Source organism: Lolium rigidum, chromosome 7 (assembly GCF_022539505.1).
Source record: "Lolium rigidum isolate FL_2022 chromosome 7, APGP_CSIRO_Lrig_0.1, whole genome shotgun sequence".
In the NCBI taxonomy this organism is placed as follows: Eukaryota; Viridiplantae; Streptophyta; class Magnoliopsida; order Poales; family Poaceae; genus Lolium; species Lolium rigidum.
The window spans coordinates 341,466,717-341,481,291 of NC_061514.1; the positions used below are offsets into that span (position 1 = coordinate 341,466,717).

Here is a 14,575-nt window from a genome sequence, read left to right on the forward strand (position 1 = left end):
AGAGAACCCACTTCTTGATGCAAGCTTTGCAGCCGACACAAACAATACACATAAGAGAGATATAGAAACTCACCGATATTTGAACAAGAAAAATAAATGACACGGCAAGTGATATATTGCTTCAATTCTCATCTAAATTTTTAATGTCATGGTACCTATACAAAGCTGCAATAACAGAACTACGTATACAAGTTGGCATAATTATCAATGGAAGTCCATGTTTTAAATCACGGCAACAGTGCCACATGTGTTGCTGCTCTTCTCTACCAAGTACTGGTGTCTGGCACTGAAGAGGATCTAACTCTCGTATTGATTTGTTTCACCCACCTTCAGTTTCTTATCACACATACTATATAGCTGAGTAATTTAGAGCGACTCGGAAAAGAAACTAAGAGCTTCAATGCTAAATTTGTGCTAGTACTCCTACCATTATTTTTCTTAATCAATTTGCTTTGTAAACTGATTAATCTGCAACCAAATAAAATATCGACAGCTAAAACCATTTGTGCCGAGAGAGGATTAAAGAATTGAAACAGAAGAATGTTTCTACATCAGGGTATTATATATAAAAAATGCTAACAAATCAAACTTATCCAAATCAATGATAGCAATGAAAAAATGAAAGTAACCTAATGCCCTGGAAAAGGTACCTCTTGGTGTGTACATATCTTGAACACAATAGTAGAATGGGAAATTCTGCAATGTGAAGTAGAGATTTAGAACAAGAAAATGGGGGAAGGCAGTATAGTCTGAATGATGTGCTCTGCTTACCTACTCGTGAAATCCTTGGAAGTGAGGACCGTGCGTTGAGCTCATTACGAGCAGAACAGACCAGATCAAATCGATTAAGCATTGTGCAAATAACTCCATGAAGGACACGATGCTAAATTCATCAGCAGCCCACGTCGATCGAGTATCTCATGAGCTGCGCGTACTGGTGCTGCTCGTGCAGTAGCGAGTCCGCGAGGGGGCTGAGCGCGGGGGTCATGGAGTCGCAAGCGGCGGCGGCGTGGGCGATGTTGACGAGCGCACCGAGCACGAACAAATCTTGGACGCAGAGGCGACGCTGATGCTATCAAAACGGACGTGATTGCCTAATTGGTGTTAGACGTAAATATTTGGTACCGGGACATGCCTGACCTATTCCTTGATTGTGGCCTTCTACTGATATAGCAATAAATCTGTACAATAAGCGATGACTGGGAAGGAATAGTAAAGATTTATTTCTTGATTGTGGTATTTTTGAGAATGACCTACCATTCTAACAATAAGTCATTTTAACAATAAGTCTGCATTGATTACAATTTATATCGTGATTAGCGATAATAATGGGAAAGAGGGGTAATTTATGGTGGGAAATAGATCGAACGGATGGATTTTCAGCGGAGGCATTGACTTAGATCGAACGGTTAGGATGTTCCCAATCTCCTTCACCAAACGCGTTGTATGACGTACGACCAACTCGAATATAATAGTAAAGATCACTCAATATTTCTGGACTTATAGGGTGGATAATGAAGGTATCAAATGAAGAGGCACTGGAAGCATCTATCAAACAAGTTGTTTTAGAGGTAGATGGAAAAAAGGTGCGTATAAATTATATCCTATGGCAAGTGGATGCAGGATTTGTATGAGGTTACACAATTATTTGTGTCACATATAATAATATAGCTCTGGATATCAATATAAATATCCAGGACGAAATCTCCCAAAAGGATGAAAAAAAGAAAATGCCACAACTGATCAATGACATCAGATCAATGATGAGATCAATAGGGGATGGTGAGATCAGCATTTCAGCATATGATACGGCGTGGGTTGCTATTGTAAAAAACATGGACGGAGACAGCCCACAATTTCCCTCTAGTATCCACTGGATAATTCAAAATCAACTGTCAGATGGTTCATGGGGCGACGAGGCCTTCTTCTTGGTCCAAGACCGAATGATCAATACCTTAGCCTGTATTATCGCACTGAAGTCATGGAACATCCACGAGGACGAGCAAGAAACAGGTAAATGTAACTATTTATAACCATTGCAGTTCTTCGGTAAAAAATATCTTGGAGTTTCATCCTAAGGAAATCAACTACTCATTGTAGGTTTGTCTTTTATTCGAGAAAATTGGTGGAGGCTAGAGAACGAGGAATTAGACGACTGGATGTTAGGTGGTTTTGAGATAATCTTTCCGCGACTATTAGAGATGGCGGTTGACTTAGGTCTGGATGTGCATTGTGATGAGTATGCCCTTCGAGGTGTATTTGCCAAAAGAGACCAAAAGCTAGCAAGGTGCACAAACATATTACAGTTGATTATACAGACAAAATTTATATCAGTGAGACCATAAGATTCTCTAGAAACAATGCACTGATTGTGAACTTTCAAAAATTAACAAATTTGTAATTCTTCAATGAAAAATCATGCATTGAAACATAGTGTGGGATACAACATTGACTGGTTGACCCATTTGTAGGATTCCTAAAGATTTATTGCACAATGCACACACAAGTTTACTTTTCAGTCTTGAGGGAATGCAAGACGTGGATTGGAAAAGAATACTTAAGCTCAGGTGTCCTGATGGCTCAATTATGTCATGTCCTGCATCCACCGCTTATGCTCTTATGCAAACTGGCGACAATAAATGCCTTGAGTTTCTTGACGGAATCATCAAAAAGTTTAACGGTGGAGGTAAAGAATACTCTTCTTATACATGTCGATTAGTATGTCACAATGCTACATTATGTATCGTTTTTCATGGAATGTACTATTTAGATCCAACAAATCATATTGGGCATCATAATTTTATCTAATGACCCAATTGATCCCAACCATTTGTACGCAATTGAAATTCACAAAAAATATCCCAAAGTATGAGTAAAAGAACAAACACACAATATTGTTAGTAGTTTTTTATGTTGCTAAACTTTACGTATAAGTTGCTTTAAGAAAACTTCACGTATAAATGGAATGCCTTATATTATTATGAACCTCTATGATTGAGTTATTACCTGCATCATCATGTTTTTTGGCATCCTACTGATGTTGATTCATCATTTCCCTTACAGCACCTACTTTCTATCCAATTGATCTCTTCGAGCACTTATGGTTAGTGGACCGGTTAGTGCGGCTGGGCATATCAACATACTTTACAAGTGAAATTAAGGAATGCTTAGAATACGTCTACAGGTATGAGATGGGAGTTTTAATAATATATATGTTTTACCTATATTATTGTCATGCTTCCTTCAGTATCGAGCTTTTAACAGGTATTGGAGTGACAAGGGATTGTTTTGTACGAGTGATGTTCCATTTCGTGATATCGATGACACTGCCATGGGGTTTCGTCTCCTCCGTCTGCATGGTTACCATGTCTCTCCACGTGAGTTTTTTTAGTGAGCAAGAGTCTAGTTTCCTACGAGTTCAGAAGCTTGATTTTTGTGATTACATCTTAATGCAGGTGCGTTGAAGCAATTTGAAATGGATGGAGAGTTTTTTTGCTTTGCAAGGGAGTCGAATAAATCTTTGACATGTGCGTTCAGCCTTTACCGTGCTTGCCAAGTCGCCTTCCCAGGCGAGGATGATCTCCAACGGGCGGAAATCTTTAGCCATCAGTTCCTTCATGATAGGCGAGACTCCCACAACTTAAAAGACAAATGGCTCATTGCCAAAGACTTGTCCGGAGAGGTACCAAATGTCATCACGACCTATATACTCGGGCAAGCACTAGTAAGGAAAATTCATAATAGTGACATGGAAAAAATTGTTATTAGTGGCGTAATGGTGTCACAACACTAATACAGAACCATTAGTATAAATTTTTAGTGGCGTGTTGGATCCACACCACTAGTTAAAAACATATTAATGGCATGTTTGTCCCACGTCACCAGTAATAGAAATATTGGTGGCATGCCACTATAGGGACACACCATTATAGTAATAAAAAAATTGTTGTTGTGTTTGACTAATTTCTAGTAACAATAACACTAATGTCATATAACAACACCAATAATAGCAATTAACATGTTCAACAACTAACATAGTATGACTAGTGGCATATAACATGTTCAACAACTAAAAGTAAGACTAGTAGCATATAACATATTCGACAACTATCATATTACTAACTTGTTAGAGTCCTCCTCTAGCTAGTTGTTTTAATACACAATGATGTTGTCATCACCTTTGGGGTTCGCGGTCATCGTCAGAAGCGTCCAAGTCGTCGTGGTACTTGTAAACACCTAGATGTCGTCATCACCATGGTTGAGATAGAGCGTGCATCTTCTCCTAGTTTCCATCTTATAGGCATGTGCAAGGTCTCTCTGACAAGAGTAACCGAAAAACGTTTGGTCTGCCTCGTTCGTGATGTGAACCTGAAGCCCCCATTCTTCATCATCTAGAGCAGGTTCATCTCTAATGTGATGTGGTGATCAATGAAAATGTTGACATGGTCCAGGAAATCCTTCCATGCCCTACAAGGGGATGGATTTAGAAACAATAAAAGAAAACAATTCAATTAAATTTTTTTTTGGACGCAACTATGAACAAATCAGGCAAAACATGTTTAATTAAAACATAAATACCATCCTAGTTAGAAAGCTCCGAGGAAGATTTATGAAAATCTACTAATATTTGCACTTGTATAGCCACAGTTGGCAGTTGGTGCACGCGTGGTCTTTTTGCAGCATTAGTGTTAACAAATTACACAGACATCACAATCAAAAACTAATAGAACACAGTTTCAAAGAATTTAGACACTCTAGAAGTTCAGTTCATAATTTACAAACTCTAGTAGATTATTGCATATTTTTAGACTCTCTAGTAGTTCATTATAAAATTAAACTATGATATCTTAAGCATATCTACTTAGCTTCCTCCCCATCTAGCTAGCCATCCTTCTTTTACTGTGGGTCGGCCTCCTCGTCGGTCCCATCCTAGATCTCGTCCCAGTAAATGTCGTCACTCTCATGGTCATCCTCTTTGTGCACCGATGAGCCTATGTTTGTGGGGATTGAACACCGAGTTGTGTACTCTGGCACACTTGGCTCGTTCTTGATGATATGCGACACCAAGGGATTATAGATCTGTGCCTCGGCCTAACGGTGCTCCTTCTCCTCTGGCTTGGTGTCTATCCAGAACTTTTCCGACGCAAGGGTATATTGTGGCGTCTTTGCCCTCGGGTAAGTTGAGCTCCGTCAATTTTCCGAACTCTTGAAGCGCAAAGTGGTCATACCGCGCTTCCATCTCTGGTGTTTCGCATGTGCCATACCAACACTTCTTTCCCTTTCCACTGATTTCCTCCCATGACTTCTTTCCCTTCTAGTTCACACCACGTGCGGCACCATGTCCAAAAATGTTAACAAATAAGCAAAACTACTTATTAGAATTGACCACAAAAATTGGCATGGCCATTACTAAATATTGGACATTGAGTGCTACAAATTAAATGAAATGGAAGTCAATTAATCAACGTTTTTGCCAAAATGTTGGCACTCATTTTGAATACCTGCAAATTTCAGGCTACATTGCACAATGAATTCTACGCTACACTACACATTTCATTTTATATTCAAGTCTACACTACAATTAGGGGTGTGTTACTTACACGAACATACCACTATAAATAGAACCACTAGTGGAATGTGGTTAATAGAGGATGCGACTAACATACTAGTAATGGCGTGTTACGTGTGTGTGCCATTTTGGCATGCAACGGGTATTGCCAGGGCTGTGTTAATATATTTGCGCGGCACTAGTCTACAAAATCTTGATGGGACTAAGTATGAAAATGATCTTTGATAGATATATAATTGTAGATAACCCACTCATATGGTCCTGGTGTCTGCATTAGAAAGTGCACATAACCAAAATAAAAGTATCAGCATTCATGGTTGTGGTATCTTTTTTGTAAAAAACCGAGCAGGTCGGATACGCTCTAGACATGCCCTGGAAAGCTAGTTTGCCACGCATCGAGACAAGGATGTATCTAGAGCAATATGGTGGCAGCAATGATGTATGGATCGCAAAGGTCCTCTACAGGCAAGTCTTCCAAAGATATCATATGTGTCAAAGTTGATTGATTTACAAATCAAATATATACTTTATATGGTTTAGTGCCACATCGGATAATAAATATATAGAAACCCAACTTATAAGGTGAGACGAACTTTTGTTGTGTTTTGCTTGGTTATGAAGAAGCATGCCACTAGATAAGTGAGACAAGCTTTACCCATAAGAATAAGACTTCTTTTTAGATTTTGTTTGGTATTAGGATTTTAACGAAATTTATAACACGCTCACGTTAGTAGGCGTGCGCGCACCAGGGGCAACGCCACACCAGCTGGCCGATTTTTCCAAGGACAGCCGGGATGGCGACTTTGCATTTTCAACGTGCCAAGTGGAAATTATCCTTGGGTCGTGTCTTTAAATGCAGCGCCCTATTGGGGGCCTAATTTAATTGTGGGCTCCAGTGTTTTTTGGGTTGGTAAATGCATATACTGGTGTGTGACAAGATAGAGCAGTGCACTCTAACATACCTTACTAGATGTTTCAAACATATTTTGCAGGATGTATCTTATCAACAACGACATATTACTCCAGGCAGCTAAAGCTGATTTCAGCAGTTTCCAAAGAATGTGCCGACTTGAATTGCATGGCATAAAAAAGTGATTATCGAGTCTCTCCTCTCGTCCAGTTTAATCTTATTATGCCTCCCCCTAACTTGACTCCAATTTTCATAACGTACAAGTGCAGGTGGTCCAAGTGGAAAAACCTTGAAATGTATGGTGTGTCTCCAAAGAGTGTGTTGCAAGCTTACTTCTTAGCTGCATCCAGCATCTTCGAGCCAAACCGAGCAACGGAGCGCCTAGGATGGGCTCGCACAGCTGTGCTCGCCGAGGCCGTCTCCTCGCACTTCCGACGTAGTACTTCTCCAGACAGCACCAGGGAAGGCTTCGTTAGTAAACTAACCGGCGACCGTTGCAACAACATAGAAAGGTTCGTTTGCTGCACTTAGAGAGAGAGAGAAAGAGAAAGGAGATATGCTTGTAATCTTCTGAAATCTGATCTCCAGAAGTTCCATGTAACTAACACTTGCAGCGGAGCGAAGGGTTCAGCGGAAAGCAGCCTACTACATGCACTTCATGAGCATATCAGCTTCCTTTCGTTTGACGATGCGTCCTCTGACAACCTTTGTGAATCCGTACGTAAAATGCCATGAACAACCTTACACCCATACTAGCATAGATCTTTACCTCTTTCTTATCCTCCATTCCAGAAAACAAGGTGTATATGTTTAGTCAAAATTCATGTATTCTAAGTTTGACTAAACATATATACACAAAAAAAAAATTACCCCCGCAAAAAAATTAATACTTATACTAGATAAATACACTATAAGAAAATACTTTTATGCTGAACCTACTGATATAGATTTCACATTGTAAGTGTTTATATTTTCGTGTCTAAACTTAGTCAAGCATAGAAAGCGTTGACTTTTAACTGAATTAATATGCTTTATTTTATGGAATGGAGGTAGTATGAAATTATGTAACGTATTTACATGAAAATATGGTTTCACAAAGATGTTTCTCTTTTGCAATAATTCATTGGAACTTCAGATCTTTAATTCTATTGACACATGCATGCAATTAAGTGAATTAGGATGGCGGAGATACTTAGATCTAGTATAATGATTAAGTGGAAGTCTATGTTTCGGCATTTTTAAGTTAAAAGCATTGGAGAAAATTGTTTAATTAGAAATCAAAGGTCCAATGTTTTTTATTGTTGTGGGATTTTCTAGCTCTTTCTATCTTCTTTTGGCAGGCTGATAGCTAATTCTAGTATTTTATCCATGTTCGTTTTACAATTGCAGTGGAAGCAGTGGATCGTGACCTGGACTAGCCGGGACTGTCAAGGGAATGCAGCACTACTGTTGGTTCGCGCAATTGAGATATGCTCCGGAAGGCATGGTTGCTTGACCGACCAGAAACTGGAGCTTTACAAGTATTCTTGGCTTGAGCACCTAACCTCTTCAATCTGCCGGAAAGTTTGCGCAAAAGCTCAGGTTCGGGCTTCTGCATGTATATAGTGTCTTGAGTTTTCTGTGAATGAGCTATATATTTATGAAAAGAAACTATCAAATAATCAGGATCGGCAAAGTACGGAGAATGCTGGGGACTCCAATCATCAAGTAGATCTGGAGATGAAAGAGCTGGCACGATGTGTTCTTAAGGGTGACGGTGGTATAAGTGAACCCACTAGGCACACATTTCTCGACGTAGTTAAGAGCTTCTACTATGTCGCACACTGCTCTCCTGAAACAGTTGATAGCCACATCTCCAAGGTGATATTCGAAGATGTAATTTAGAAGCCATCTACTTCTCCCTATATCTCTGACGTTCAAGTTCCCTAAAAGCCCATCAGTTGGTGTGTATCGAGACATGCTTCTCTATGGTATTGAATTGCTTATTGCTGTATCATGATTATAATTTTGTGACGGGGAGAATCCACAGATGGCCCGCTGTATTAATTGAGGTGCATGGTGCCAACAAGAACTAAGGGCGCGATTGATAGGTCGTAGCCTTTTTAGGGCTCTCGGGGAAAGGCGCTGGGAGTCACGGATGTAGCGTGTGACCCAAAACAAAATGTTGTGCATTGCGTTTGATCGCTCACATGAGAGTTTGGTTGCCTCTCTACTCAAGCTGAGTCTCGCCACTTGTTCACATGGTGAGCTTACCTCACACCACCACACTTGAACTAAGTAACGGTGGCCGGCACTGGGAGTAGCCGCCAATGCACGAGCTCCACCTGTGAGCTCGCCGTTAGCACGCGGAATTCGACGGAGTGGAAATCGTCGTGAACTGTGTCAGCATGATCGCTGCCTTTCGTTGCGCCCGCCACACCTCATCGTCAGCATTGAACTTGGTCTTCAAAAGTTTCTCAAGGTTTGCGCAGGTCGGCGGTGAGCACGCAACGTGGGTCGGAAGGGAGCAAGCGGACCACCGGCAACGACGGGAGGCCCAGCGAGCGCCGCTGGTGCAGCGAGTGGATCACAACAAAGATGGACACATCCATGAGCACCTCCACGACCTTCTACAGCTCTGGGAGCAGGGTACTCTGACTATGTTTAAGACACCACTCACTACAACCAACACCACGCCGGCGCGCGGAAATACCACCATATCGATGTCGCCGACGGTGGCCAAGGCGGTTACAATGCCTACGTGTAAGACACCTCTCACAACTACAACCAGCACCACACCACCGTCTACAAAGCCGCGCACAAGGCCTACCACAATGGTGCGCAGAAACACCACCATGACATGCCGCACATATGTACACAAGTTATATTATACTAGCGAGTTGCAGATATATTCGTTTACGTATGTCGAAACAAAAAATTTACAACACGAGAAGTGTGCGAAACGGAGAGGTGAAGTTACTGGTAAAAGAAAATTTTAAACAGTGAAGCATGTGCGATAAATTTGATAAAATTTTGTCACAAACGATTTAAACAAGAACGCAAAATTGGAGATTTACACCAAACAAAACTTGAAACCGATAGTCAGAATGGAATCACCTTGTCGACGCACATATTTTTAATTTACAGCTTATTTTTATTTTAAATATAGTTGTGTTGATTAGAAGTCAATAGAATAAGGGTGCCCATGTACATTCAAAGAAGGCATGGAATATGGATTCTTCAGCCCCACATGATTTGCAAATAGAGATCTCGTCCATATGTCTGTATTTGAGTATTTGGTGACATGGAATGAAGCCATTTCCTACCCTCCACCAAAACAACCTCACCTTGGGCGGCACCGACATCTTCCAGAGCAATCGCCAAAGACGACCTGCCCGGTCTCCAGATGAGGATTCTTGAGGTGGATCAATATTTTGGGTCGCAAGCAATCTGTAGCATGACCTGGTAGTAAAGTTTCCACTCTTCTCAGGATCCCATGCCCATACATCATCCATGAAGCGGCCAAACGGGATGGAGCATATAGCCGAAATGTCAGGTTCAACAAAGTTCTCATTTATCTTCTCCATGTTCCATTGGCCTGAATCAGGACATAGCAACTCATTCACCTTAATCACCTAGGAGTCAGGTAATCTTACCACGGGTGTTTTCTTAATATGTGAAGGAATCCAGGGATCATCCCAGATCTTAATGGAGGTACAAAATAGCTTTCCATATATGTGAACTGTTGGGTTTTCTTGTTGCCATCACGAAGTCCTTGTCATGGAAGTACTTGCCTCGGATAACTCGCACAAAGACTCTGGCCTATCCATTAGCCTACATGCTTGTTTAGCCAACATAGCTTGGTTGAATAGCTCAAAATCCTTAAAACCCATGCCACCATCCGATTTAGGGATCGCAATTTTCTCCCATTTCCTCCAATGAATTTTCCTCTTTTTCTCATCTCCTCCCCACCAAAACCGTGCAACACAGCTTGTGATTTTCTTATAGAGTTTCTTCGACAACCTGACACAGCTCATTAAGTAAGTGGGTATGCCCTGACAAATGGCTTTTTACTAACACTTCCCTCGCCGAGCTGCTCATGGTTTTAGGAGTCCACCCTTTTATTAACTTCCTTATCTTAGTAATGATGTGCTCGAACTCTGAATCGGTTGATCGTCCCAAAGCAGTAGGGAGTCCAAGGTATTTCTCTCCCAGCGCCTCAGAGGTAATACATGTCGCCGAGTGGACATCATGCTTCATACCGTCAGTACAATTGCCACTGAAAAAATTGCCGATTTATCTTTATTTACTAGTTGACCTGAACCCTGTCTATAGGATTCCAGGATTGCATGCAATCTGGTAGCCCCCAACACTGATGCCTACGAAAGTATTAAGCAATTATGAGCGAATAGGATGTGGGACACACCCATGGGGCATGGACTCCAACCCTGATTCCCCTAGCCAGATGAGCTTGTCCATTATACTGCAACATGGCACTCAATCCCTCCGAGCATAGAAGAAAGAGGTAGAGCGAGATCGGGTCTCCCTGCCTTATGCCTCTGGAAGGTTTAAAATACTCTGAGAGTTGTCCATTCATCCTTAGAGAGAACGATATAGACTTCACACACTGCATAATCAGATTCACCCAGCCCGGGCAAACCCCATTTTCAGCATAATAGCCCTCAAATAGCACCACTCCACTCTATCATAGGCTTTTGCCATATCAACCTTTAGTGCACACGCCCCAGACTTCTCTTTTTTCTTCTTCAGATAGTGTATGCACTCAAGCGCCGTGATAACATTGTCCGTGATCAACCTGTCGGGCACAAAAGCAATTTGTTCTTCAGAAATTAACTCATCCAAAATATGGCGCAACCTGAGCGCTAGAACCTTAGAAACAATCTTATAGAGCACATAACAGAGAGCTATGGGTCTGTACTGTGTGAGATCCTGAGGTTGCTTCACTTTAGGGATAAGTACCAGAATTTTGTTATTTACTACTTCAGGCATCTGTCCTCCTTCCATAAACCCCCGCACCGCACTGCAAATCATTCTTCAGCACATTCCAGTGTCTGATATAAAAACCTGCCGTGTAACCATCTTGCCCTGGTGATTTATTTGGATACATCATGAATAATGTATTTTCAATCTCAGTAACCGGAGAACGGAGGCGCTCATTCATAATATCTTAGACCTTCGGTTGAAGGAACTGTGTAATAATCTCCAGAGAAGTCTGATCCTGAGCAGTGAAGAGATTAGTATAGAAATCAGTAGCCAGAGACTCCAACTCAGTTTGTGACGATATATAGGTCCTGTCAGGTTTCTTCAGCGTCACAATCTTGTTTGTTCTCTCACGTTCACGTGCTTTCGCGTGGAAAAAAGATGTGTTGAATTCATCCTCGTGTAACAATTGAATGCGAGAGCGCTGCTTCATCATAGCCTCCTCCCTTGCTAGGAGGTCCGAAATTTTATTCATGAGATCACATTCTTCTCTAGTCGGACCCGACCTGACGGATGTGGATCTTAAATCATCTAGCTTCCCTCTCATAGATTTAAGTTTCTTCTTAACTGACCCAAACTCATTTTGAGACCATGCCATCAGGTTATGCTGCATTCGGCCCAATTCGCCTATTAACTCGGCAAGGCTTCGGGCACCTGCCTGACAACCATTCTCCACAACCTGGTTGTACCTCTCGTGGTTACACCACATATTCTCATAACGAAAAGGTCTTTCACCTCCTCCACCTTGCAGCCAGTCAGGTAATCAAGAGACAACAATGATCAGATGACGTAGTTTGTACATACGGACATATGTGTTGTCAAACTTCTCTATAAAGAGCACATCACCTAGTGTCCTATCCAATCTGACCTTGATAGTATTAGGGGACTGCTGCATATTACTCCATGTGTAGGGCAAGCCAGAGAAGCCCAAAATCAGAGAACTGACATTACACTATAGCTTCCCTAAAGCCTTCCATCATACATTCTTGCCTTTCATTGCCACCAATCTGTTTGGTGGTATCCAGCACTTCATTGAAGTCACCCACACAGATCCAAGGATTATCAAATTCCCTCCTTAAGAACTGCAGCAACTCCCAGTCTCTCTTTATCCTTGTTCTCATAGGGTTTCCATAGAACCCTGTAAACCTCCACTCGCCCTCCCCCATTGAGTCATTCTTTATCAGGACATCAATGTGAGAACGACTAAAAGATTTCAGAGACACCACTGAATCGTCATTCCAAAACAAGGCTAGACCTCCACTCAAGCCCTCGCTTTTCACACCAAACGCATGATCAAAACCCAAACTCCACCACAAGTTCTGCACTTTAACATTTGACATTTTGGTCTCCGAGAGGAAAACCAAACTAGGGCGATGCAGCCGCACCAAGCTGCGCAATTCTTGAACTGTCTCGGATCGCCCACAACCCTAGCAGTTCAAACTTAGAAGATTCATTGGGCCCGCGGTCCTCCTCGAGGAAGGCCACTGATGTTTCCAAAAGTTTTTAATTTCCAATGTTCTTCTTAAGCTTCTTCTCCTTAGTTTTCACATATAGGGGTGGGGGTGGTGGAACAGGAGGATCGTCAGCAACTTTTTACCATCAACTTTATCTCCTTGCACCCCTTTGTCCCCCACAGCAAGCCTCCTTCTTGTATTGGTATTGGAATCGTTATCTTCCTCCTCTTCAATATCTGCCTGATCAGTTTTCATTGGGCTGTCTGCAGTAGACTTCAGATCTCGCTCATCATCCCGAGAAGCGTCATCCGACGATCTCTTTCTCGGCCCTAGCGAGTGTCCTTCACCTCTTCCAGACCATCCACCTCTCATCAGGGCTCTAGGTGTAAAATGATGAGGAGTTGGCGCCGTTTGATTAACCCTGCGAACAGCTAACATCCATGTACCATATTACAGTTGTTTCTCCTCCCAAATCCCATCTCGACATTCCTCGTGATCATGGCCTATTAGACCACAACACTTGCAGAAGAAAGGTACTTTCTCATATTTCACTGGTAACCTTTTCCTCCCCTCAGGGAGTGATAGAGAGACAAAGCGCATCAGGGGATTAACTACATCAATTCTGACTCTAATGCGCACATAGTTACCATTAAAGAATAACTTTGGGTTCATATGGACTTCCTTCACCTTACCAATTCGTCTGGCTAGATCATCAATCACCTCAATCTTTTGGTAGAGCTCCGGCACTCCATGAATTTGGGCCCAAACATGCATGCCACTAAATACAAAATTCTCTGGTGTCCTAATGCCATCATAGTATTCTATGAGCAGTCCCCATCCCCTAAAGGTCCACGGACCCTGGTGAACAACTTTCTTCCAATCACCCAAGCAATGCATCTAGAAAATAAAAGATTCTCACCAGCTTCACGGCAGTTTGGTTCGCGCGTCAGATTCCATACACTCTTCATCTTCTCAAAGAGAGCTTCAGAGTGGAACGACTGATTTGTGAGTACCTTCCCAAACGCCAACCATCTAAATGCTTGCTGATACACCTTGGCTTCCTTGGTCCCAATAACGACATCATCTAGTTCATCGTCGTTGAGTTCAAGGTGCGAGAACATATCATCGATTTCCCCTTCCTTCCCTCCTATCAGATCGGAGGTTTCCGAGGCAGCCGGTTCCGCCATGGTTCCAAACCCTAACCGTCGCCGAGGAGAAGTGCTCGACGAGAGCTGATCGTGAATATCAATCAATAGGTGGAGAAGCAATCTCCCGAGCGGTTTGTATGTATACAAAGACAAGGATGAAGCTGGATCCGATCCGATCTCATGGTGGCGCCAGGGACACCGCCAGAGCACGTGAACCCAAAATGAGAGGGTAAGAAAAAAACGGAATAATCGGCAACACTACCATAACTTATATAGCGCTACAGTTGGTTCGCACAGTTGAGATATGCTCCGGAAGGCATGGTTGCTTGACCGGCCAGACCTTTACAAGTATTCTTGGCTTGAGCACCTAACCTCTTCAATCTGCCGGAAAGTTTGCGCACGAGCTCAGGTTCGTGCTTCTGCATGTATATAGTGTCTCGAGTTTTCCGTGATCGAGCTATATATTTATCAAAAGAAAACGTCCAATAATCAGGATGGGCAGAGTACGGAGAAT

The 14,575-nt window shown here is 42.2% G+C and overlaps 1 protein-coding gene across 1 annotated transcript; it reads left to right on the forward strand.

Moving 5' to 3' along the window:
- The first annotated feature begins 1,514 nt into the window (after positions 1 to 1,514).
- On the forward strand, positions 1,515 to 8,363 carry LOC124673546 (syn-copalyl diphosphate synthase-like). Its single transcript, XM_047209606.1, has 13 exons — positions 1,515 to 1,586; positions 1,698 to 2,013; positions 2,101 to 2,287; positions 2,472 to 2,686; positions 3,064 to 3,184; positions 3,265 to 3,377; positions 3,456 to 3,682; positions 5,919 to 6,034; positions 6,562 to 6,660; positions 6,749 to 6,991; positions 7,094 to 7,196; positions 7,869 to 8,060; positions 8,145 to 8,363. The coding sequence occupies exons 1-13, from the start codon at positions 1,515 to 1,517 to the stop codon at positions 8,361 to 8,363; spliced, it is 2,223 nt and encodes a 740-aa protein (XP_047065562.1).
- Positions 8,364 to 14,575: the final 6,212 nt, after the last annotated feature.